The 25,102-nt window shown below is 42.7% G+C and overlaps 1 protein-coding gene across 1 annotated transcript in view; it reads left to right on the forward strand.

Annotated features, from left to right (window-relative positions):
• Positions 1-576: 576 nt before the first annotated feature.
• Positions 577-25,102, forward strand: part of DCTD (dCMP deaminase) — a 29,957-nt gene continuing 5,431 nt past the window's right edge. Inside the window, exons 1-4 of the mRNA XM_090036134.1 lie at positions 577-781; positions 6,371-6,482; positions 7,558-7,693; positions 23,986-24,102. Coding sequence (XP_089892260.1) covers positions 750-781; positions 6,371-6,482; positions 7,558-7,693; positions 23,986-24,102 — 397 coding nt within the window. The 5' untranslated portion in view covers positions 577-749. The remainder of the gene's footprint in view (positions 782-6,370; positions 6,483-7,557; positions 7,694-23,985; positions 24,103-25,102) is intronic.

Here is a 25,102-nt window from a genome sequence, read left to right on the forward strand (position 1 = left end):
ACCAATTTTCCAGTTTGTCAAGGTTATTTTGAACCCTAATCCTATCCTCTGAGATGGACACAACTCCACCCAATTGGTGTCATCTGAACATTTGTTAAACATGTACTCAGTCCCACCCCTGAAATCATGAATGATTATCCAAATCCTGCCCTCACATCTGCACTCTCCACTCTATTGCTACTTGCGTGCACTAGAGATCAGAATTTGTCTCTGAAAGTGTTTTAATCACTTGGTAATCAAACTTGTGGGGTCAGAGGTATCCCTTTGTCCAACAGGCAGCTGTTTTGCCCATGCCCCCCGCATTTCCTGCCTGCATAGGACCTGGCCCTTGGCTTGACACCTGTGCTCAGGGCTTAGGCCAAGAGGCAGCTTCTTCCCGACAGAGGAGGCACAGCTCCTACTGCACCTAATGGGCAACTGCACCCACATCAACAAGAGTCACTCAGCTCGCAGTGACCTCAGCCGATGGGAACTAGAGCTCCCAGCACGCCTTGCCGCCAGGCTCCAGGACCGCGCAGGCCCAGTTGGCGCACGGCATTCTGGGAGGTGAAGTCCGCAGCGAGGGATGGCTGCGCGGGAAACTCTCTTCCCCGGGCGCCCGCCCCCGCTCTTAAAGGGCCACGCGCGGCCAGCCGGCCCCGTCAGCCGCTCGGTGTGCAGGCTAGTCCTTTTGCCGTGCGGCTCCGCCCCCTCCTTCTCAGTCATCGTTTTGGCGCCAAAGCGCGGAGCGTGGCTGGAGCCGAAGCAGGATGAGCGGGGAGAAGCAGCCGGCAATCAACGGGTAGGGCCCGGGGGGGGCCTGCTCCCCCAGAGGCAGCCGCGGGGGCCGGGCACGTGACTGGTGGCTGCTGCCAACCACCTGGGTCGGGCACAGTAAATGTCCCCGCCGCTGTGCGGGGTGGTCTGGCCCGCTCTATATAACGACCTCGATGGGGGAGGGGTGGTGCCTGGCACTGTGAGGCTCGGTGTTGCGGCCACGTGTGGGGTTATTATCGTATTTGTATCATAACTTCAGCCTTCGTATGATGCACTATCAATAACAGTAAACGTGGTCAAAATGTACCACATTTTTTCAGGCAGCTCATTGAGGCAGCATATCCAAAGCTGGGCTGAACCATGGGCATTTTTTTAATGACTGCTGGCCTCTGAATAAAGCAGTGCTTCAGCTTTGACCCAGTTCTCGCTCACTGATGACTTGTAGTGAGCCATGTAAAGTAATTAAAACTTTGCATGGGCATTTGCATAATTTTTCAGCGTGCGATAGGTTTTCAGTCAATATGAGAATTTTGAGCGTCCAGTACGATCATTTCAGATTGAAGACCTGGTGACATTGGCGAGGCACCGTGCCTGTTGACGTGCCTTAGTCCAACTGGAAACCAAGGCTCCCCCAGAGCAGGAGGAGGGTGCCCTGCTGCAATGAGTAGGTGACAGGTTAACACTACCAAGAGAAAGTCCCCTTTACTTTAAATTGTACGACACAGAGTTGGCTTGCGGCATTGCATTTGTTGTCCCAAGTGGGTGGATGCTGACCGGTGAAACTCTGAGCCTGGGAGTGGGGAAGATGGCCCCATGCTCACCCGAGTTTCTTCTGGTTAGAGCATCCTTGGTGTGGTTAGATACATCCAGAGCCAGGAGGATATTGAGTGGGAGGTCCTGGGACTTGGTGGGACCACAAATGGGGAGTGTGCAATCAAAAAAGGGGCAAGGAGAGGTGGAGGCAGAACCTCAGCAGATGGAAGAGGGACTGCAACCTGGCACACTCAAGGTGGGTATGCGCCAGGGTTTCCCTCTTGGCAGAAGGGGCAGGTATTGTGGGCATCCGTCAAAGTGCACCAGATGCGTGCCCATAGCAGTGGCTTCGTACAGAAGCCAGTAGTTAAGTCCCTGGTCACTCAGTACAGATTTGTCTCCTGGGAACCCTCACTCCCATCCTTGCAGCAGGGTGTCCTGCCACTTGGTATCTGTGTGGGATGGGATGGAGTATGTGGATCACAAGCATGTAGACCCGGCAGCAGTGGGCTGTTTGGAGGCAGACCAGTTTGGTATCCTCTAGCCTGCTGAGATGGTGGGGCAGGGAGCTCCATGGGGCCTGCTGAAGCAACAGGTCTATAATGAGGATACGGAGCTAGAGGAATCATTGGCTTGATGCAGCATGGCACTTTCGTGCTTGTGAGGTCATGTCTGTCTCTCTTGCAAAGTGAAACATCATGGAAGATCTGAGTCTTTGAGTAAAGGCAAGCACACGCTTAATCTTTAGCCCAATGGTTCTCAAATCTTTTTCAATTTGACCAAATTGCATACCTTCTTACACAGGGGCTGGGCCAGAGGGATTGCCAGGGGGATTATCTGCTTCTCTCCTCCTGCCCTGGCATCCTGGCTGAGAATTGCTGCCCTAGGGCTTAACAACAAGAGTCTGGAATAGGCGCCCCACCCAGAAGTGGTGCAAGCACTTACTTTGGACACCTTCAAGAAATGCCTGGATGCTTATCTTGCTGGGGTCATCTGACCCCCTGACCTTTGGGCAGGGGGCTGGATCTCACGAGGTTCATTCCAGCCCTAATGTCTGAAATCTATGAACAACAAAATGTTGGTGGGTGGAAAATAGGGATGGAAGAGACCTCATTAGGTCATCTAGTCCAACCCTAGGTATCTATCTTCAGTAACATGCTTTATGGTATAGATCAAAGATCAAAATAAGTATGACTGTGAGATACAAGATCAGATAGTGAAGGCAGAAAGGCTACAAAAATTAAGCATTTCCAAGGTCTGGGGTCCAAGACATGATTTTCTTTTCCGATTGTACTTTACAGCTGTGGAGTTCTGTTGAAGACTGCCTGTGCTGGTTTGCGGTGGGGTTTAGACTCAGTCTCTCATGTTTTCCAACCAAATCTTTCACTAGTGCACTCTTCTGTTTGCTAAATGACGTATTGTGTTTTCAGGTGTTCTAGAACTGTATACATGATGATAAAACCTACCTGGATGAAAACAGCTGATTAATGAAGTAGCTCTTTTACTGGAGGATTTTTGTTGTTGTTGTTCTTAGCCAGGGTAGAGGTGTAATTTGAAAAAAAGTAGATTGTCATATTAATTCCAGTTTTTCTTTCTTTTCTGATTTCATTGTACCATTTTGGACAGATACTTGTACATATCACGGATAGATCTAGAACAATAATTCTCAACCAGGGTGCCATGGGCCTCTAGGGTGCCTTGAGATCCTTTCAAGGGTGCCATGGGGTGCAGCACAATGTTGGCATTATTAGGGGTAAAACAAGATAAACCCAGAGATTTCAAATAGGAATCCATAGCGTCCAAAACATTCTGACTTGTGGTCTTTACAATAAACGAATTGCTGTATTATTTTTGTGTGGTCAAAAATGAGTGAAAATAGAGCTGACATTGTCTGAGAGATGCCTCAAGTCTAAAAAGGTAGAGAACCTCTGGGTTAGAATCTGAGGAAAGGACATCTTTTTGTTTGTTTGTCTATTTATTTAAAATTGGTCATCTTTTTTAGCAGAGTTCAACATTACAGTTAAAAGCCTGCTATCTATCTGCTCTCAACTTCTTTCACTTTAGGAAATTACCCTCCCATTTTTATTAGGTAAATGTACTAATTCTTGGAAAGTATTAAAATGGTTAAGACTTATTAAAATGTTATAGCACCTTGTAAAATCATCTGAAGTAGGTTCTGATCAGTTTTGAGTTTTATGCTGAGTCCCTAATCTCTTAAAATGTTCTTTGCAGCCTGAAGACCAGGCTTCTTGGTTAATGCTAAGTAAGAATTATAGTATTTTACACCTACTTTGCTCTCACTCACACCTGTCAGCAAAATACATAAAATTGAAGAACCTGGCTAAAAGCATCTCTGGGTAGATGTCAATAGGTCTTGACTAAAATCAAATTATTTCCAAAATAATAACAGAGCTTTTTGCTTCTACTATTCCGCACAAGCCTTGAATTCATCTTGCAAATATGTCACTTTCTGGGAAGCTGGTACTTTGAGAAATGTGCAGTGGCATGTTATGTAGAGTTGGCATACAGGAATAATAAATATAACATCTAAATTCTTTGTTTTATACAAATGGGGTTTCCATGGAGTAGTTTAGAATTTTTCTCTGGAAAAATGGTGATCTCCTTTGTTCAAATTAACATTAACATTAGCTGTTTTGAGAGCGTTTTTTTTTTTTTTAAATTTTATGTGGCATAATTCCACAGCATCTGTAATATGTCTCTCCAGTCATGTACCTCTGACATTTTATTGTGAGTCTTCTGTTTTAATTCCTGTTAAGATATCATTTGAAGAGTCTCTTCCTTCTTATATTTTTGTTGTTGTATGTTCCAATGAAACATTTAAAATCTCTCTCTCAAATCTGCTGATATTCATTAATTCAGATTGCTCAGTGCTTGACTGCCCTGAAGCTGTAATTGTGTGTGGATTCAGGGTGAATCTTTGTGACAGATTTCCAGTTTCTCTTCTCTTTGTCTCACTCCTTCCTTCTCAGAAAATTTGTTTCTGCCTAGTCCTGTCTTGTTCCAGCACTCAATTAGGAATGTCCTCAGGCCAGCCCTGACCTCAGCAAATTCTTTTATTTGTTTTGTGTGTTCAGGATATAGGGATGACTGTTATGTTCTGCGTGCCTGGCATTATCCCCTGCATTTTTGACCCAGTAGTAGGAAGAATCACAAAGGTGGTTCTCTCAACCCCTACCTGGAGCGAGCCAAAATTCCTATATTTACAGCTTGCATTGTAGTAGATAATGCAACTAGTAGCCTTCGGCCTTGCTACCACAGCTAACTTAAAAAATGAATTAACGGAACAAAAACACTTGCCCCAAATCATTTGTTGGGTCTGGGTCTGCTGAGTGCACCTGTCCCTTGTGTTGCTATTGGGGATTAGCTGCTTGGCTGTCATTTTGAGTGGCCATCTCTGTGGGGAAATAGACTCTTAAACCCATTTTTGGAGGGCTTTTTCCATTTTCTTGATGTTCTTTGCTATAATTGATACTACCTTGCACTTTTTTTAGTCTCAAATTTGTCTTTTCTAACTGTTAACTTGGCATTCAGAAAGAGAACTTTTTCTCTGTGAGTTAACAGCTTGTCTGCTGTTTTATCTCGAACCCTCTGGCATACTGGAGAATTGATGGAATTATGACGAGGAAGGGACTCTTCTTTTGTCTTCTGCCTGAGGTTTACTTGAGAGAGAAATTTTATAACTGTAACTTCTTTGTCTTTATGCAACAATTTTTGGTGGTCCCCGCAACCCCCCTTTTCATCATGGGGTATGAAAACTTCCTTCCCAGTACAGTTCTGCCTAGAAAGTTAAAGGCAAGCAGTTCAAAGTAACCTTTCAGACTGACATTTTACATCTAGAAGGAGAGGAAGAAACCCATTTCGATATCCTTTTTTTAAAGTTGCTTTTAAAAAGCATACTCCTGACGAAGACTCTTTTGTTCTTTTAAAAATCACCACACACCAAATAATATCGATAAATAAATATGGGAAATATCGTTCTAAGGATGGAGAAATACCTTCTTGAGATGGATGGTAAATCTTATGCCTGTGATTTCTGTTTAGGTGCTTGGCTATCATTACTCTGAAGACTGCAGATCTCCAGATATTTTTTCCTCAAAGCATATGTGTGAAGGCAGGCTGATTCTCCCTCCTTCTCTCCCACTTTGTTGTTTGGTTAACTTTGATGGATGAAGCCCTTGTTCAGGGACAGGATGAGAGGCTTTCTTGAAAGCTGCATGCATACAAAAGTCAGGTTGTTATCTCATCCCAGAGCTGCAGTGTGCAATCTCATATTGGTGTCATTTTGAAAGGATATGTGGCTTATAGGCAAGCAAGTAATGATATGCTTTATCATCAAACTCTTGGCATGAGTCCATAATCTGGTCAGATTCTGCTTTTGGCAGTGCTGGTGTAAATCTTTTGAGTTTTTTTTATATTTGTCAGATTTACATGCTACCTCCCAACAAAGGCTCATGGCATCTTGCAACAAGAGAACAGAAGTAACTTATTCTCTTGTTCATTTTTCCTGTTTTATAAAACAACTTCAAAGGCAACTAGAATATCAACATAAAACAGATACCACCCCCAAGTTTTCAGGCTCTGGCGGGTCTCAAGAAGGAGGAAGTTAGTGCTTAGGAGCAACTGCTGAGAACAGTCTTTCATGCTTTTTCACCAAGCGGACTTGTCTCATTGATGTTGATTTCTGTTGACCTTAGAGATTGTCATGTGGTTGTCAAGAGCAGAGTGGGCAACAACATGTGGTCTGTTGGGGAATTCTTTCCAAGGCAAGAAGTAGAAGTATTTTCTTTGGCCCTCTTTCACACTCGTTGTTGTTGTTGTTTAAAAATCTTGCATATTATAGGTATGACCGTGAAATATTCCATAAGAAACGGGAGGATTATTTGGAATGGCCTGAATATTTTATGGCAGTAGCTTTTTTGTCAGCACAAAGAAGCAAGGATCCAAATTCTCAGGTAAGAATGCAGTATGCAGGTATAGTACATATATAGCATATAATAGCAGATCATTATTGGAAAGCATTTCGGTATTTGCCGGATGTAGATAAGTTTGCTACAGGCATTTTGTTTTGTGGGTGTTACTAAGTAAAGTGCTTAGGTATCAAAAGTTATTAACATTTAGAAAATAATTCTAATAGAATGAAAATGTATGCATTTCTGTTTTCTCCTAGTAAATGTAGCTATTGATGTAAATAATACAAGTAAGTTTGGAGATGATGAGTTTTTTTCTTATCATATTATTGGGTTTTTATATGAAATCTTAAACCAACATACCAGCTGGAGTTTATTTCTCCTTACTTTAAAGGCACTGTGCAATTTGTTTCCCATCTTATACTGGGTTACATTTTTCTTGCTTGTCATTTGACTTCCTTCCCTTTCAGATGTTCTTTTCCACTGTCTTCTTCCATGCATCCTTTGCTATATTTACATATTACCTTCTGATCTCCATCTTCCTCCTGTAATACACTTTCAAAAGGCCTGTTGGCCCTATCCTCCCTTTAACCTGTTGTGAACAAAATAAGTAAGAAAACAGGGGAGTAAAATCCTAGTAAAATTATGACAGTAAGAAGGTACATGCTAGACTTTTTTTACTCTCCTTTGCTGTTTTTATTGCATGCCTCTTAGTTTACCTACATATCAGTCAGTCAGGATCAGATCTTTAGCTTGGCTGGTCTATATATTAACTAATCATCAGAATAACTAGCTTGTTTTTAATTTTTGCATTTGTGACTTGAGCTGTATTAAAATAGGACATTCTTATTAAAAAATAAATGTCTCCACACACACGTGGATGAAAATAACAGATGATGGGAGTCTTAAATGATCAAATATTGTGGTACAAGCTGGCATAGACCAGTTTTATGTCACTACAACTATGCTGATTTTATGCCAGATATGAGGCCTGGTTCAGACTCTGGGCTTACAGCTCTTATATGATTAAAGCACATTAGCTTGAATCTTTGTGCAGTTCTATAAACCACCTTGCATGCTCCTTGTGCCTTACTAGTAAATAAAGTTTCTTTCTATTCAGGTTGGTGCTTGTATTGTGAATTCCGAGAACAAGATTGTTGGGATTGGATACAATGGGATGCCTAATGGTTGCAGTGATGACGTGCTACCCTGGACAAGAACAGCACAGAACAGGCTAGATACAAAATATCCTTATGGTAAGGAATACTTTCTAGGCCACTTTCTGACATTAATCCCTGCATGTATAGCCCAGTTTACTGTGTGCAAACTTGCTGAGGTTTTCCATCTGATCAAAATAGATCCCTCTACTGGCAGCTCTCCAGTGGACAGTCCATATTGCAAGGGGACCTCACTGTGAGAGAGGTGCACCCCAGTTCTAGCAAGTCTTTATAGAGTGCACATGAATTGGGACTTCTATTTTCTGTAAGGCTTTAAATTAAATAATTTTTAGTGTGTTTTTTTTCACAGGGACAGCAAAAGGCATGTCCATGGTAAAAATAGCATCTCTTGCTAGACCCGGGGTGGGCAATTATTTCAGCTGGAGGGCCGCTTTAACGAGTTTTGGTGAGCTGTCAAAGGCTGCAAGGGTAGCTCCGCCCATTAACAAGTGCCCTGTTCCCTTCTTCCCTCTCTTAGTTGCCATCTTGGGACAGGAAGTCCCACCCCTAACCTCTGACCTTTGCCACCAGAAGTCCCTCCCCTTGTCCCTGGAAGTACTCCTTCTGGGAACAGGGTTTCCCATCTTATAACCAGAAAAAAGCCCTGAATTGTATACTAAAAATCAAACATCCATAATAATATATTTTAATTTAATTAAAAAAAAAATTGTTGTCTTAATTTGTGTGTTTGTGCTGTATATATAGAAGTGATTGCATAATAGCTCAAAATGAAGTCTTACTCTTCTATATTGTGTGGGGGGGGTATGAGTAAGTAAGTATGGGGTTTGTGGGGAGATGTGGGTGGGTACAGGGAGTTTGTTGGGACGTGTGGATGTGTACGGGGTTTGTGGGGGCTGTGGGGTATGTGGAGGGAGAGGGTGGCTGGGGGGTATGTGTGTGGGTGCATGTGTGGTGGGGTGTGAGTGTGTAGCAATGAGTGGGGCTTCCTCCAGAGGCCTGTGGGTATATGTGTGGGTACAGTATTTGTGGGGTGTGTGATTGTGTATGGGAAGGGTGTGGATGTGAGGTTTACAGGAGGAGGGCTTGAGAGTACATGGGGTATGCATGGGAGCCCCCCTGTGTGCACCCCTCTGAGCAGCACCCGCTCTGCCACAGCCCAGAGCTCGTGTGCCTAAGGCATCTCCCTGCCACTGCCAACAGTGCACAGCCCCAGGGTGCCCCATGCCTGCTCCACACTGTCCAACTGTGGCACATCCTGCCACCCCTGGGCATGCAGCAGGGATGGGGTGGCTCCTTCCGGCTGTCGTTGCTGGCCCCAGCCCCACAGTAACAGCAGGGACCAGCATGCACAGTCACAACCCCATGCTGACTTCAGGCTTGCCTGTCTAGGCTGAGGGGTGGAAGCGCCAGACAGAAAGTATTGATTGGCAGAGGGAAAGTGGCTTCCTTTTCTCGCCACCACCGGGCAGGTTTTGGTGCGGCTGCCCAAAGCCTCCACCACGCCAGGCTGCCCTGCGGTTCCATCACCGCTGCCTCTGGGATGCTTTGTGGCTGTGCTGCACTGAGGCAGCCCAGAGGCAGTGACCTGGCGTGGTACAGGCTCCATGCAGCAATACCAGAAACTGCCCAGCGGTGGTAAGGGGGAGAGGCCACTTCCCCTGTGCCAAGCAACACTTTCTGCCCAACTGTTGCTACTGTGGCTGCTGCTGCTCAGCCTGGATGAGCAAGCCTGGAACCAGTGCTGGGACCCAGGCTCAGCAGGGCGATGTGGGTTAGCAACTGCTGCTCAGCGCGGGGCAAAAGTGGCCCCTTCAGCTGCCGGTGCTTTCTGGTGTAGCTGCCCAGAGCCCATGCTGGGCTGCCCTGCGTTTGCCCTGTGTTGCCACTGCTGCCTCATGGGGCAGCCCAGAGGTGGCAGTGATGCAGCGGAGATGCAGGTCAGCCCCGCGCAGCTGCACCAGGAATCAAGGGGGATGGGCTGCTTTTCCCTCTGCGCTGCTGCTGCTGCTTTTCCCTCTGCACTGCTGCTGCTCAACCTAGTTGGATGAGCCTGGAGCTGGCCCAGGGTGCTTGGGGTCGGGGCTGTTTATGCTGGTCCCCACCTGTACTGTGGGGCCAGGGTCAGCAGCAGGAGCACTAAAGAAGCGGCTGCTGCCTGAGCTGCCTAGAAAGGCAGTCCCTCCATGGAGCCACCCCAGCCACCTGGTGCCCCCAGGGCATGGCAGGATGTGTCATGGCTGGGTGACGCCTCGGCCAGGCGGGACCTAGTGACCCACCAAAGGCTGGATAAAGCCCCTCCATGGCCGGATCTTGCCCATGCCCACCTCTCTGCTAGACTTTAGGTTACTCTTCAAAGTTTAAAAAAAAAAAAAAAAAAATCAGCAGAACTTTTTAAGATGGGCAGATCAGCACCTGCCCCCCCCTCCAGCTCCTCCCAACCTGCTTCTGTGAAATAGATGAATTATGGTTGAAATTTTCCACACAGTTGAAGAAGGGGGAAGAGAGGGGGGAATTCAACCTGAGGCAAAGCTGGCTTGGAAAAAAATCTTAGCCTGAACAGTTGAAGTTTGACAGAGTTAGGTTACTTGATATTGACCAGAGTTTCCTATTTCAATCTTGCTACCAGGGTGTCCTATAATTAAAGCAGTACAGCAGTAAAACTAAGATTTGAGTACTTTTTATCCCTGGGTTTAAGAAGTGGCTGCTTTTTTTTACCCTCCTGGATAAGTATGGAAAATTCATCCTGGATATACTGCGCTGATAAAAACAGAATACTATTTCTAATCAAGCTTCTTCCAGTACTCAGCATTTTATGTGAGGACTGTTATCCTTTTCAATAAAATCTCAGTCCCACAAATGAGTTCATTAAGGCTGGACCCCTGTATCAGTATAGATAGATTTAGTATAGGCCAGATCAAGATAGATTCTGAAATAAAACTGTTAATCCAAGCTGATAAATTTAAAAAATGGGTGTGGTGGGGTGGAATTACAATTTTTTTTCATAAGATCGTTTAGGACAGTGTGGGGAGGATCAACCTTTTTGGCAGGTGAGGCACAAATTAGCCCTGCACCTGCCCTAAGTGCCAGTCTGATCCCATTCTGCTGCTCTGCTTTCTTCTTCCAGCCCTGTGCTTTTTGCCTGCTCTGCTGCTCGGCTTTCTGCTTCCTTGCATGTGTTTCCTGCCTGATTTGTTGTTTTGTGTTTTTGTGCCTCATCTGCCACTGTGCTCCTTGCCTTCTCCCTAATCTTGTGTGTGCCACATAGAGGCTGGCCATGCAACTTGTGGCACTCATGGTGCAGGTTGGCCATCTCTGATTTAGGATAACTGGATGCCCTGATGATGACTTCATCCTGACCCCAAGTTTTCCATAAAATTTGTTCCAAAAACCAGTAATACAAGATGTTGTCATTTTTGCAGCTAGTCTGGTTAAATGAACAGCCTAGAAAGGATGGTCAGATTTCCAGGAAAAAAAATATCATGCATACACATGTGCCTGAGAGGCCAGGCAAGTAGTTTGTGTTTTAAAAACATCCTGCTGATTTAAAAGACCTGTAATAAACTGTTTGATTTTGCATCATCCCTGTTTTTGCTAATTGCCACTGTGCTTGTGTGCAGATTGAAACTTTCTCCTTTCATCCTTGCCTGCTTCTTCTGCCTGACTTGTTCAGAAAGGCTACAGCCCCATCTCCTCTTCCATTACAATTAAGCATTGAAAAAATTCGTTCCGTCACTAAAACTGTACCATACCATTGCTAAATGAATATAGTTGTGTGATTGTACCTTCTGTATGTAGAGCTAGAAGATGGAGGATAGGAAGACTAGTCTCTAGTTCTCTTATAAATACCCATCTTAAAACTGGTTATATATATTAATTCCGCCATAATACATGAAGGCTTTTCCAAAACTGACCCTTGTAATTTCCATCCTACACTTGCTCACAGCCAGTTGTTGATATGTTTGTTTTTATGCCAGTATTTTCCCTTAGCTCCCTGCTGTTTACACTGTAATGGACTTAATAGAGAACAATTATCTACCTTAAGATAGTGAAAGAAAATATAAGACAACCTCTTTTAGTCTTCTTTTGTACAGTGGTCCATGAGCCTTTGAGTAGCCCTTTTTCTGCACCTGTTACAGATTGAATTAGATTTCCTTGCACATGGATGATTGGAATTTTATATTCAGTGCCCTAGATGAGGTTTTATGAGTTCCTTGTACAATATAAATGCACAAAATGGCAGGATTATTACCATTGTACAGGAAATACCTTGTCATATGCTTCTTTGCCTTTTGAATTCTGGTAGCCCCACTCTGTTTCCGATTGGCTTACCATTTTATAGGAGAAAATGGTATTAATTGTCACTTCATTGATGTAACTTCATTCCTCAATGAAATCTAGTTCTTTTTGCTGGATATTCTCATCCTTCTCTATATCATCTAGGCCTCCATGTTTGATGTCATCAGCAGATTTTATAAGCATACTCCTAGCTTTTGTGCATATGTTGTTAATTAAAATATTAAATAAGAAAGCATCACTTTTTTTGGCATTTTTCTTACCTTATGGTTTTTGTATTAATTCCCCGTCTTCTCAATTTTAACTAATTTTCCACGTGGCAGTATCTGAAATGCTGCACAGAAGTCCCATTCTATTTCCTTTGTCTATAAAATCAATTGTCTTGTGGTGGGAAAGAGGTAGGAAAGGTAATCTGGTAAAATCTACTTTTTGGGAAACTCATGTTGCATTTTAATCCATTTTCTTTTATGTTTGGTAATTGTAATGCCTTGGATACTGTTGAGGTTGGACAGACCTGCAGGTTCTTAGAATACTTCATTTTTTTTAGGTGAGTTTTTTTTTTAATATTTAATATTTGCACAGTATTATTCTCAACTTAATAGGTTTTATTTAAAAAATCCTTGCTGGATTTGTGATTTTTCTCTGTGTGTGCATTAGTTCCTTCTTAATTCTGTGATGGAAATAACCAATCAATTTTTTCCTTGAAGTTTTGTTTCTCTTCCAGATATTATAATTCCATACTTTCATGCTTGTTCGCCATCCTTCTTGAAAACTTCGGCGAATGTTTTTCCTCTTATGCCATCAATGTCTTTAATCTTGGTGCTTTGTGGCCCTAGTTCTTATATTTACAATATGTATTTGTGTGTGTGTGTGGATTTATATGTGTTATATATAAAACAAATTAACGGGTTTTTTTTATGGCCGAGGAACCTTTTAAACTGCTTGTTCAGATATCCTTTGCAAAGTCTAACTTGGTTTAACTTTTTTCAGTTCTTGTTTTTATCTCTAAGACAAGCAAAGTAATGTAGATCAATCCTTTTTCCATCCCTTGAAGGCTTTTTGCTTATTCTTAATACCCTTTGCGTGGTGTCCAGTTTGGTCTGAATCTTTTCTTTGCAAGTGTGTGATTGCTCTATCCCACTGCTTTGCATGGAATACTGGTTTTTGAATAGCTTTTGCACTTTGGGATTAAGGAATTTCTCCGTATTCATGTAACTGAGCTCTCTAATTTGACTTCCTGAACTAGGTCCTTGCTCTTTCGAAATAGCTCTTTTGAAGTTAAAAACATTAGTTACAACTACTCTTGTTGATTCCATTTTAATTTAAATGGAAGAATAAACTTAGGATGACTTGAGCCAAACCCTATTTTCTACTGCCAGTTCTCTCTCCTGCCTGGTCCTGTAACTTACAAAAATGTCTAAAATAACATCACCTGTGTTTTCTGTGACTATTATCTGCAGTAGTCTAGTGGCTCTGACATTTAGAAATAACCGTGCCCTCTAGTTATTAGTATTTGTTCTCTAGTTTGTATTTGGAAGTTCACTTTGACAGTGGAACAATTACAAGTAGTATTTCTCTCTCTAAGAATATAAGGCAGGAAGGTATTACAGAAAATGTATGTCATTAGAAAGGGTGGGTTTGTGACTGAGAACCTGCATTAGGACTTTCAGAATTAGGAACAACCCAGATAATCCCACATGATTGTGCTACTGCAGGCAAGTTTTTTCTTTTCTTTTTCTGTTCTCTCAATGAAGTCCTGAAATCTTAAATGACATGAATAGAGTCAGGATTATAGTCTGTCTCAATTTCCTATTTTCAGATTGGGCTATGATTAGTATGTTCTTCATAGCAAAGGGTTGGTGTGAGGATAAAAACTAATGTTGGCAGACAGACATTGGACAATGATAAGTTGCTCAGGTGATAATTGGATAAAACTGTTCTTTAGTTTTAGTATATTTTTAAACCAGCAGATAGTATGTTCAGAAATTGTACTGGCCTGGGCCTAGGCATGCAAGCTGATGACAGGGACTCAGCATCCTGCAGGGGGAGATTTATATTTTATAGTTTCAGGCCTCTTTATCTCCTGCCTGGATTGGCTTTTTCCAGGCTACCAGTCAATGGAAGTTCTGTGTGTCTGTTTAATTTTGGGGAGGTTAAGTCTCGAACACCAACTTATTACGACACTACTGAAAGCTGAACCTAAAGGTGTATGAACCTAAAGTAGAACAGGCAGAAGCTTCTTGGCAATAAGATCACATTTTTTGCTTTCAGGCACAGCTCAAGCTGAATGCCCTCTGGTTTTGTTAGATAAATCCACGGTTTTGATGATTTACTGTTTGCTTCCAGCACACTTAAAGTGCTCTTTTTTTTTTGCTTTTATCAACATAAGTCTTTATACTAATGTTTGTTGCTTCATTCACTTGATGTCCCTCTGTTTCTACACTAATCTAAGAATATTTTTGACAAACAGTCTAATTGGAGATTTTGCACAAGAAGGCTGGCAAATGTAGATCACTTTGAGGCTTTATACAAAGAATAAATTGAGCAGAACCCTTTCCCAAATATTGTGGACTTGTTCAAATTTTAATAAAGTATATATGCACATTTAAAAACAATGCACTGTACATGCTGTATAAAATGAAACAAATTGGCTTTTTGTTCTAAATATTAACAATTGTGCTAGGATATGCTACTTAGTCATTTTCTTCAGTGATGAGGATTACAGGTTACTTACGTGAATATATAGGATCATTTTGACCACGTAAAAACTGATGGGAGGTTATAATTAAATTGCAGCATTACTAACTCAAACATTTAGAAATTAGTGTCATTCTTGCAAAACTGTGAGATTTAAAAAATGCTTTTGTTTTGTTTTTAAAGAACCTTTTGGTGCACTTAATGTAAGTGGTCAAGCTTTTCAGAGCCACGAGAGCTTCAAGAAACATACCATATGTCACAGAACTTTAGTAAGATTGTAGTGGTTGGCAGTGCTGCCATTTCTTGAGGGCTATACCACCTTGCGGGACTGAGACCAAGAGAATTCTTATTTAGAGGGAGCCAGTGTCCCTTAGTATGGTAGCCCCAGCAAACTCCAGAGAAACTTCTGTTAGTATTTAGTGAGGAGGTTTCAGTGTATTTGATGGAGCTAATAGTCCTGTGAAATGAGGACCAGTAGTTCTTTATTACACTGTCCCAAGTATATATTCTATTAGTCATGAATGAAATAGAAACAGCACTAGTTTCTTTACTGCTGTAATAGGAAATGGGGCAAGTAACAATGGCAGCAGAATGCCTGAAGGAGTGTGGAGGGAAGTGGTAAAAAACAAGTGTGAAAGAGTCCTAACAGGACTGAGGCTTCTCACCCAGATGTCCATTAACTTGGAAACCCAAGAAACTAAAGCCAAGCACAGGACTGGAGCTGTGATTGATTGAAAATCACAATGCTGGCCTACTCTCATTTTACCCTGCACCAGGGATGGGCTTCTTGAATAAGTAAACAAAGTCCATGTTCCTGTTAGTGAACCCTCCTTCCTTCTCTAGCCCCCTTCACACACTCAGCAAAACTTTTATTTCATCCAAGTCAGAGGAGTATCCTGCTCCCCTCCTAAGGTTCTTAAGAAACATTTTTCCACCAAAGATCCATTTCCTTAAAGGGTTTGGGAGGGAATCACCCACTGGAATAGTTATTTTCAAAGTACCAGAGCTCTGTCTCATTTCACTAACCAGATGGGAGTCAATTGGGTGGGGTTTTTTTGTTCTCACATAGCGAAAAACATTTTAGAAAAAAATTACTGCATTGGGAACTCATCACTTGTGCAATTTGTGAACTCCTACTGCCAAAGTAACCTTGTTCATAAAGCCTGCTCTTTTGTTTTATAACAATGAAAATGTTGTCCTAAGTGCATTTTATATGTATATACTGCTTATACAATATTGCAAACTTTGTATAGGCTTTCATATAGTACTTGTTGTGTATAGTAATATTAAAAAATGTTAAATTTTGCACTGAGTAATTGCTACTTGCCTGATGAAATATGGTGATTCTTTGTCACAGCTTGGTCAAGTAAACACAATGTTAATACATACTTTGGATGGTCATATGGTTCTTATAGTAACTACTGTTTTGTCCAGCACGTTTTATTATGGTAGGTGGGAAGATTTAATTTTACAATTGTAACCCACTTCTTTATGGCAGGATTTACAGCATTCAGAAAGTAATAGTAATAGCATAAGCTAGGGCTTCTCATTGGGTAACATTGTAGGTGAGGTATTAAATACAAATTCATAAATGTAGCACGAGACAATATTATGCATTGGCAAAAGAAATAGAAATGATATAAGTAGCTAAGTTAGCCCCTCTGCCTCCTTTTTTCCCACTTGTACAAATTAACAAATGATGGGAGTATCAAGGACATAGGCAAACTTCTTGTTGCAAGGTTATTTCTATTGCTAATTAAGTCTTTAGAGAATGCTTTTCCAAGTCACTTCCAGAATGGAAACGGGCATTGCAACCTTATTACTGCTGGCTCTCTGAATATTTTAATGTGGAGAGGGACACCTTACCCAGAGGATTTTGTAAGAATGTTAGTTTTATTAGTTTCTTTGGAAAACTTAAAGAGTTATTATATTCCTGTGCAGAATTTAAATGAATTGGGAAGTTAATTATTGCATTATTGCCTGAATGCAGTGTGCATTGCTGATAATTGGGGGAGTTCCCAACCTGTTGATACCAAGAGGTTACAAAATTCCATAACCCCAGATGAGAAGTGTTTTTAGATTTACGTCTGGGCTCCAGGGCTCAATTTCCAGCTATTTAACTAATGTGCTCCATGATATTGGGCAAATTGCACTGGTAAACTTAATGCACAAATAGGCAGTCAGTATGTCTGTAAACTAGCAGCCTGCCAAGGTTCTTTTCTTATGATTACGAATGGCATTGTTTAAGAAATACAAAATATTTTTCTACTTTTCTCCCTTTTGAGATGCTGGTAGCCTTCTGAAGCATTGCCTTTGGATTGAAAATGTTCTTTCTTGAATTTCTTATCTGCAATCTCTTCATTTTATTTACTTTTTTAAATTCATTTTTTTTAAATGCATGAAAAATGTAGTCCTTAGAGTCTCTTAGACATGAAGGAACCTTTCCTCCTAACTTCTAGTGGAAATTTTCAGCTTCTGTAATTTTCTCTTTATGGCTGAAGGTAGACATCACAAATTTAACTTGTCATATAATTCTCACCTAAGAAGCAAAAAAATATATTTTAAATAAATCAGTTTTAATTATTTTTGAGTTTTGTGACCTCTTAAAACTGGTCTGTCTGCTTTTTATGGTACACTAAAGAAGTTGGATTCATACTCCTAGTTTTATCTTTGCAGATCCCATAAATATTTTAGGTTGCTGTCTGTATTAAAGATGTATTGCTTAAAGGGACTTAACTTTGTAGTGAACCTGAACACTAATTCAGGATATAGTAAGTGTTGTAACTCAGTTCCCATTATCTGTCTTTCTCTCTCTAGAATGTATGCACATGCACTTATCATCGCATGAACATGAGCTGGCTGTGCCCAGCAGGGCAAACAACATGCTGGCATGCATTAACCATTGCATGTCATGCAGAACTAAGGAAGTGATACTCTCACTGTAGTCCACACTGGTGAGACTGCAGCTGAAGTACTGTGTCCAGTTCTGGGCGCTGCACTTCAACAAGGACGTGCAAAGAAGAGCCACCCATGTGATCAGGGGCTTGCAAGACAAGCCATACAAGGAGTGGCTGAGGGACTTGGGCCTTTTCAGCCTACAGAAGAGAAAGCTGAGAGGGGACTTGGTAGCAGCTTATCGCTACATCAGGGGAGTACATCAAGAGCTCGGGGAAGAGCTGTTCGCCAGGGGAAGACCAGGAGCAATAGATACAAACTCCTGGAAGGCCGCTTCAGGCTCAATTCCAGGAAAAACTCCTTCACACTCAGGTGTCCAGTCTGTGGAATAAACTCCCTGCGGTGGTGGTGCAGTCACCTCCTTTGAAATCTTCAAAAGGAGACTGGACAATCACCTCGCTGGGGTCACTTGACACCAGTTATCTTTTCCTGCCTAGTGCAGGGGGACTGGACCCAATGATCTACAAGATCCCTTCCAGCCCCTAACAATCTGTGAATCTATATGCTGCTGATCTGAGAAGCTATGAGTTAAAATGGGAGGTGGTAGCTGCTGAGTTGTACCAGCATTATTCTGCAGTATGGCCAGGTTGGCTCCATTTCAGTATAGTTTAGTTTTCTGCAATAACTTCCAACTATTCTGTTCATGTATCCAGTCAGAGATGAGGTGGCTTTTTCTCTTCCCCTCTTTCCCCTACCCCACAACCCCTGTCATTACAAAGCCATTCATAGAGTAGCCCAAAAAACTACCTTAGGGCACTCACACAAATTACATTTATTATGCATGATAAAATGGCCTACCTGCCAAAAAGTAGCCAACCAGCCACAAAGGTGTTGCCCAAAAAATGTAGAATTCGCTCTCCTCTCTGTCCCTCACCCCCCTGGTTTCTGTTGAGCTTAAATTTGAACATGAGCCTATCACACACCAAAAGATGGATCCTAGGTGGATCCTCTGACACCCCAAGGTGCATTGCTCCCTTCCTTGCGTCACCTATCTGCTAGTGCTGACAACAAGCTGGTTGTCAGTATTAGCATGAGGATGGGGATCAGCGTCAGGACAATGCAGTACCATGCTAAGTTAATGCATACTAGCTCTGCATATGTTAGCTCCATAATTGTATGCAGTTGAGCTGGTGTGTCAGTGCACAGCCTGATACAGTCTGATATTGAACACTAATGCAGATATACTGACTGGTTTTGCAGCTAGTCTATATAGAGTTCCCTTTGCCTGGCATTGCCTTGCACCATAATGTGTTGTATGGAAGTGACTGGCTCATCTAACTGAATAAGCATCCCTGAGGTATGTATGTAGGAGCCTCATAATGGAATCTACAAAAAGGCAGCATACTTTGTGGAAAGGGATAGTAATTTAGGGACTCAGTACTAGTGGGTGCCTTCCTCTTTAGAAAACTCACAGCCCAGAATCTTCTCTTTAAAGGTGAGAGGTACCTATATCTTCCTCAGCTTGTGGGTATTCAAACCTAATCTCTCCCACTTTCTAAGAGACTGCCCTAGCCACCAGACTAGAGGCTGGTCCAGGATGAAACTGCTTACAATTTTCCTTTGTTGTGAAGCTGTCCTTTGCAAGGAATGCTGAAATATTCATTGGGCCAAAGAGAAGGGAGGATGACTCTACAGCTTGGGAGTTAAGGGAAATGGGAACCATAGGGCTTCTGCTCTGAGAATGTTTATTTTAAGTATTTATTTCAACAGACAATATAAGCTAGATCTCCCCTTTGCTCTCAGTGCTACGACTGTAAAGCTGTAGAGTCATGGATACTTCTGCTTACTCATGGTCAGATTAATCTTGACTTTTTTTTGTTAGCACAGCAGAATAATTTCAGTGGGGGAGATTGCATGAGCACTTATTATGTTGGTGGTCAGAGCATTCATTTGGGGTATGCAGGTTAAGATAATGTCAGGCAGGAGAGGGAACTACACTTAGGACTTCCACTTCATGAGTGAATGTTGTAACTGATGAAAAAGGACATCACTATTCTATCTGTATGTTATGTGGGAAATGAAAACACTTAATGGAGTTGGGCCCTCCAGGTGAGATGGGTAGAGGAATGCCAAAATTGTGGCTCTTAACAGGGTTCAGGTGTGAGGTACCTGCTTTGCTGTTCAACCCTGTCAGGACAGGCAGTCATGAGTATGCCCAAAGCAGACTTTTAAGCACCACTGAAAACTTGTGTGTATAGTCTATGGGGCTAGGGACAGACGTTACATGTAAACTGGTTTAAGTGATCAGAAACGGGTTTAAACTTGTAACAGAACAGACTTTCAGTGCACATAAACCAGTTTGAAAATGGCTGAAACTGGTTTGAGATAAACCCGGTTGAATGCAGTATCAGACTTAACTGATTTGGCTCAAACCTGTTTATGTAATGTCTGTCCCAGACCTGGATGCTCGAGTGGTAACTGATTTGGAGCGAGTTGCTCAGCACCTAAACATCATTTGATTGTTTTCTGCCTCCGTTGGCTTTTATGTCATCCATATCTTCTACGCTCTTTCTGTCTAGCCAGTGTAGAAAGTAAGTTCTTTGAGGCTGTTGGTATACCTTACTCTGGAGGTGGCCAACCTGTGGCACACGTGCCACAGATGGCACAGACAGCCTCTATATGTGTCAGGTAGTGGATCAGAGGGAGCAGCCAGCACAGATAGGACAGGGAGCAGAAAGCATAGCAGCAGATTGGGCGGAGAGGAGAGAAAAGCATAACAGATTTGGCAGTAGAAAGGATCAGAGTGGCACTTGGGGAGGGTCTGGTGCTTGATCTGTGGCATGCCTACCAAAAGGGTAGGCTTACTTTGATTTGTATACTGCTTAGAACAGCGGGAACCTTTTAAAGTTAGTTGAAGACTGTAGGTCCTACTGCAATACAAATAATGAAAGAAATTGAGCACTAAAATTATAAGAAATATATTACATAGCATTAACTTAGCTATGTTGCATATTTGAAGTTTATTCCTGATTCTGTCTTTTAATGTACATCTTCATATATTTGCATGTAAGCTATAAGTATAAATCAGGGGTATCAAACTCATCTGGCCCCACAGTTCCGGTGGTGCTGGGTCCATGGCACATGGGGCCACCACGGGGCACGTGCTGCCCACAGTGCACAGGCTGGACACATTGTGGTGCAGGTAGAAGGTCAGTCAAGGGTGTTGCATGCAGCACATGCCCTAGACCCCTTGTGCCATATACAGTGCCAGGTCTGGCCCATGTGCTGCATGCAGCATGTGGGGCTGGACCAGGAGTGCACACTGCATGCCCAGCACAAGGCATATGGACTTGTCCTGCAGGACTTGTCCTTTGTGCTGGTTCTGGCATGGCTTGATCTGGACTGGCCCCTGGACCATCCTCCTGTGCTGTGTACAGAGCATGCAGCACTGGGTCTAGCCCACATGTTGTATGCAGCAGGCATGGTTGAGGCTAGAACATGGGGACAGTCCAGCGACTCCTGGGGCAGATCATATGGCTGAGCCCACAGGCTAGATATGGTCCATGGCCTGTCTGTTGGACCTCTGGTATAAAGTATACAGGATATGCAGTTACAGTTGCAGTAGAAACCACGATTTTTTATTTTTATTTTTTTTTTACATGATAAATTTCGGGTGTCTTTAACATTATACAATATGTGGCTTTGTAAGAAAGTAAATAGGTGGATAACATGGTCACACTGACACCAGAGGTCATAGATATTTATACAGCAGTTGAAGTAATTGGTCCTTCAGGGTTTGTCTAAAACACAGGCTATTGAGTACTAACATCCCATGTGAACACTCTTAGTATACATTAAGAACAGTTCTATCTAATGCAGTATATTTTAAAATATCCAAAAAGGAAGTAAGTACTCAAAAGCCAGGACACTCTAAATGCACATCCTCACACTGGAAAATTACTATGTGGGCAAGATCCAAATCAGATGAGTTTCTGCTTCTATTTCTTGAAGTAAGCAGTGAGGGCTTTTGACTACAATCTGTCTTTTATACTCAGGTCAGCCATTCAAATTCAGCCCAAATTGATACGTATAATACTTTAATATTGTAAAACCAGTAGGGCTGTGTAAAATTTCACCAGGTGTTTCGTTTCATAGTTTCATAGTTTGTAGGGTTGGCAGGGACCTGAGCAGATCATCTAGTCCGACCCCCTGCCATGGCAGGAAAGAATACTGGGGTCAAAGCTGTTTTGATGCATTTTGAGCTCAAAACAGTGAAATTGAAACAAAACAAAAGCCTTTGAAACAAAACAAGGGTACTCAAAACATTTTGAAGTGTTTCAAGTTTCGAAGCTAGGCTTAATTGGCTTCAGTGCCAGTCCCAGCCAGCAGCACCAGCTTCCTGTCATCTGGTGCAGATCTGAGGACCGTGTCCCCTGGGAGGATTCTGGTACAGCCTCCAACCCTCCCAGGAGTGTGGGCCCCTGGATCTGCATGCCAGATGACAGCATGCTGTTGCTGCCAGTTGTGGCCAGCAGCAGCACCAGTCTTCCCGGTGCTGGGTTCGGGCTGTACCCAGCACTGGTCCCAGCCAGTATTAGCAGTCTCCTGTGATCCAGCAGGCAGATTGGGGGCCCGCACCCCCAGGAGGAGTCCAGCAGAGCCCCCGCAGCCCTCCTGGGGGTACAGGCCCCTGATCTGCCTGCCAGATCACAGGAGGCTGCTCCTGGGGCCAGCAGCAGCACCGATGTTCCCGGTGCTGGGTGCAGGCTACGCCCAGTGCTGGTCCCAGGTGGCAGGAGCAGCCTCCTGTGATCCAGGTGGCAGATAAGGGGCCTGCAGCACACCTGGGTGTGTGGGCCCCTGATCTGCCTGCCAGTGCTGTGCACAGCCCGCACCTAGTGCCGGGAAGATTGGTGCTGCTACTGGCCCCAGCCAGCAGCAGCAACCTCATGTGATCCAGCAGGCAAATCAGGGGCCTGCCTGCGCTCCTGGGAGGGCTGCAGGAGCTCTCCTGTACTCACAGGGATGCAGGCCCCTGATCTGCCTGCCGGATCACAGGAGGCTGCTGCTGCTTGCAAGTGACTCGAGGTGCAGTTTCCCAGAAATCCCTGCATCTATCTCTTTGAAACTTGGCAGGATTCATGCCCTCTGAAGGGGCTACCATCCCTGCAAATTTCATCCAAATCAGGCAAGAAATGACAAAGTTATAGGCAGATAGGTAGTTTCGTGCTTCCCCATTATAGCCTATGAGCGAAACATTGAAACAGTGAAACAATTTTGATGAAACAAAATGGAACAGTGCTTTCAAAACTAAATGAAACACTGTTACATCAAAACATTGAAACAGAAGTTGAAGCAGAACAGTGCTGTTTCGCACAGCCCTAATAACCAGTGGGTTTTTATGTGAAATAAGGTAGCAGTCTGTCCATTTTTCCCACTCCTGGTAGAAAGCTTCCAAATATCACAACCCATCGTCATTCTCAATGTTAGCTGGCAGTTCAACAATGTGAGGTATATTCTCCATCTTGTTTGCATGTCTAGATATTTATGCTGTAGCAGTGGAATGGCAAGGGAGACTGAACTTTTCTTGTCCCACTTCGTAAGACATTACAAACATGCAATCTGTCCATAGCAGCTGAGACACACTGGAGTCAAGTAGTATAGCACTGTTCTTTGAGAAATGACGGATGTTCGTTTTCTGTTCAGGAAACCTGACAGCATTTTTTTTTTTTAAATGAGCCAGAAACCTCTGTTAATATTAAAGATAGGATGCTTTTATGGTTCTGATTATGTCTTGTGGGGTGGCATAGGTGCTGAGGCATGTGGTTCACAGCTCAGAGGTCACACGTTTAAGGCCATAGCAGAAGTGTTCATGTTGATTCTAACGAATCTGTGAATTCTGTTAAATACCTTGTCATAAGGACACAAAAAAGGAAAGGAAAGTGTATTGTGTATCCTCAAGGTGAAAGAGTTCTGCAGCAAAACTGAGCAGTTCTGAGACCCTGAGGATAGAACTGTTCATTTCTACTTCATGATTCTCCTGCTTTTTAAGAGCACACCATGCAGTCTTATAATCCTGAGAATGTTCCTGTCTATGCATGTAAACACATAAATGAGCTGTTTTATATTGGCAATTAGATACTCCAGAGAGTTGTGAAGTCTTGAGATATTACTGCATTTAGTGTGGTTGAAATGACTTGGCCCACAGCCTAGGGCTTTGTTGTCTGCTAAAGGTGTTGGCAAATGGCAATGCTAATGCGCTTAATGATATTATTACTAATCGGCAGCCTGGTCAGAGCAATTGACTTTCATTGATCTGGAAATTTTTGGTTCTTTCGTTCTTTGACCTCTCTGACAAACCATGCCAGCTATTTACCTTTGAAAGGATGTAGCCAATTGTCTTAACACTTTTTTTAAATTTTAGACTCATTTTAATGAACAGTGTTAGGAATATTTGTCCCATTCTCTCTCTCTTTTTTAATCAGTGTGCCATGCTGAACTGAATGCCATCATGAACAAAAACTCAGCGGATGTAAAAGGCTGTAGCATGTATGTTGCCTTGTTTCCATGTAATGAATGTGCAAAACTGATCATCCAGGCAGGTAAGGAATGGTGTCAGATTGATTTGTCATGTTACAGTTCTGCCTTTTCATCTATACCTTATCACAGATGTATTTGACTTTAAATTGCTGTTGTATAAATCTGAATTAATTGCACTGCCAACTTCATAAGATACTCCTTGTGTTTTTATAGTTGAATGGTGCCAAATTTTTCCAGTGCTAATTGCGCCCTCTGTGATTCTTAGCATGATTCTAATTTAGGTTTGTAACTTAGACTAGGAGCTGCCAAAAAGCAACATGGGCATTACAAAACTGAATGAACTTCTGCATGACACAAGGTCTACTGGGAGCCTATATGTGAAATTTCAATTTGAATGTGATGCATGGTAGATAATTTTAAAATCTTAAAAATAGATTTTCTCATACATATCAGAGTTCTGTGATCCAGCTTTAATAATGTCTCTCATAGAATAAGATGCCCATGATTAATCTATCCCAAACTTAACACGTTGAGCAGCAGTGTTCAACTTTGTGGCCCTGCAGGCCAGATAAGTGGTGTTGGGCTGGCATGCAATTGTGATCCTGCACATTGGCCTAGTCCTGCATGCCAGATCCAACTGTGTGCTGGCCCAGCCCTATGTAGAGGATTTGGCTGTAAAGTGACCTCACGCACCAGCCATACTGCAAACTGGTAATCTAGCATGCAGAGCTACATTATCCAGCTCATGTGGTTCCGTACAGGTCTGGAAACTTGGCAGCAGGGGAGTGGCAATTAATGTTGCCACTGCTACTATGCTGCTAAATTTTCTTTTCTTTCTCGTATGCCCAGGTGAGTAATGAAATAGTTAAATGCTGATGTTTACATACAATTTAGAAAGGACTCTTAGCAAAGCAAATGTGATAGCAATTCCAGTTAGGCTCCTATTCCGGCCTTTACCATTTTCCTACACATTTAGGTTGGAGGGGAATTTGTTAATTAAGACAGATTATCTTTTCTGACAGTGTTTTATGTGGATTTGAATGGGCATAGGCATTTAACAGT

Source organism: Crocodylus siamensis, chromosome 2, assembly GCF_052110815.1.
Source record: "Crocodylus siamensis isolate JL-2025a chromosome 2, ASM5211081v1, whole genome shotgun sequence".
NCBI classification, from domain to species: Eukaryota; Metazoa; Chordata; order Crocodylia; family Crocodylidae; genus Crocodylus; species Crocodylus siamensis.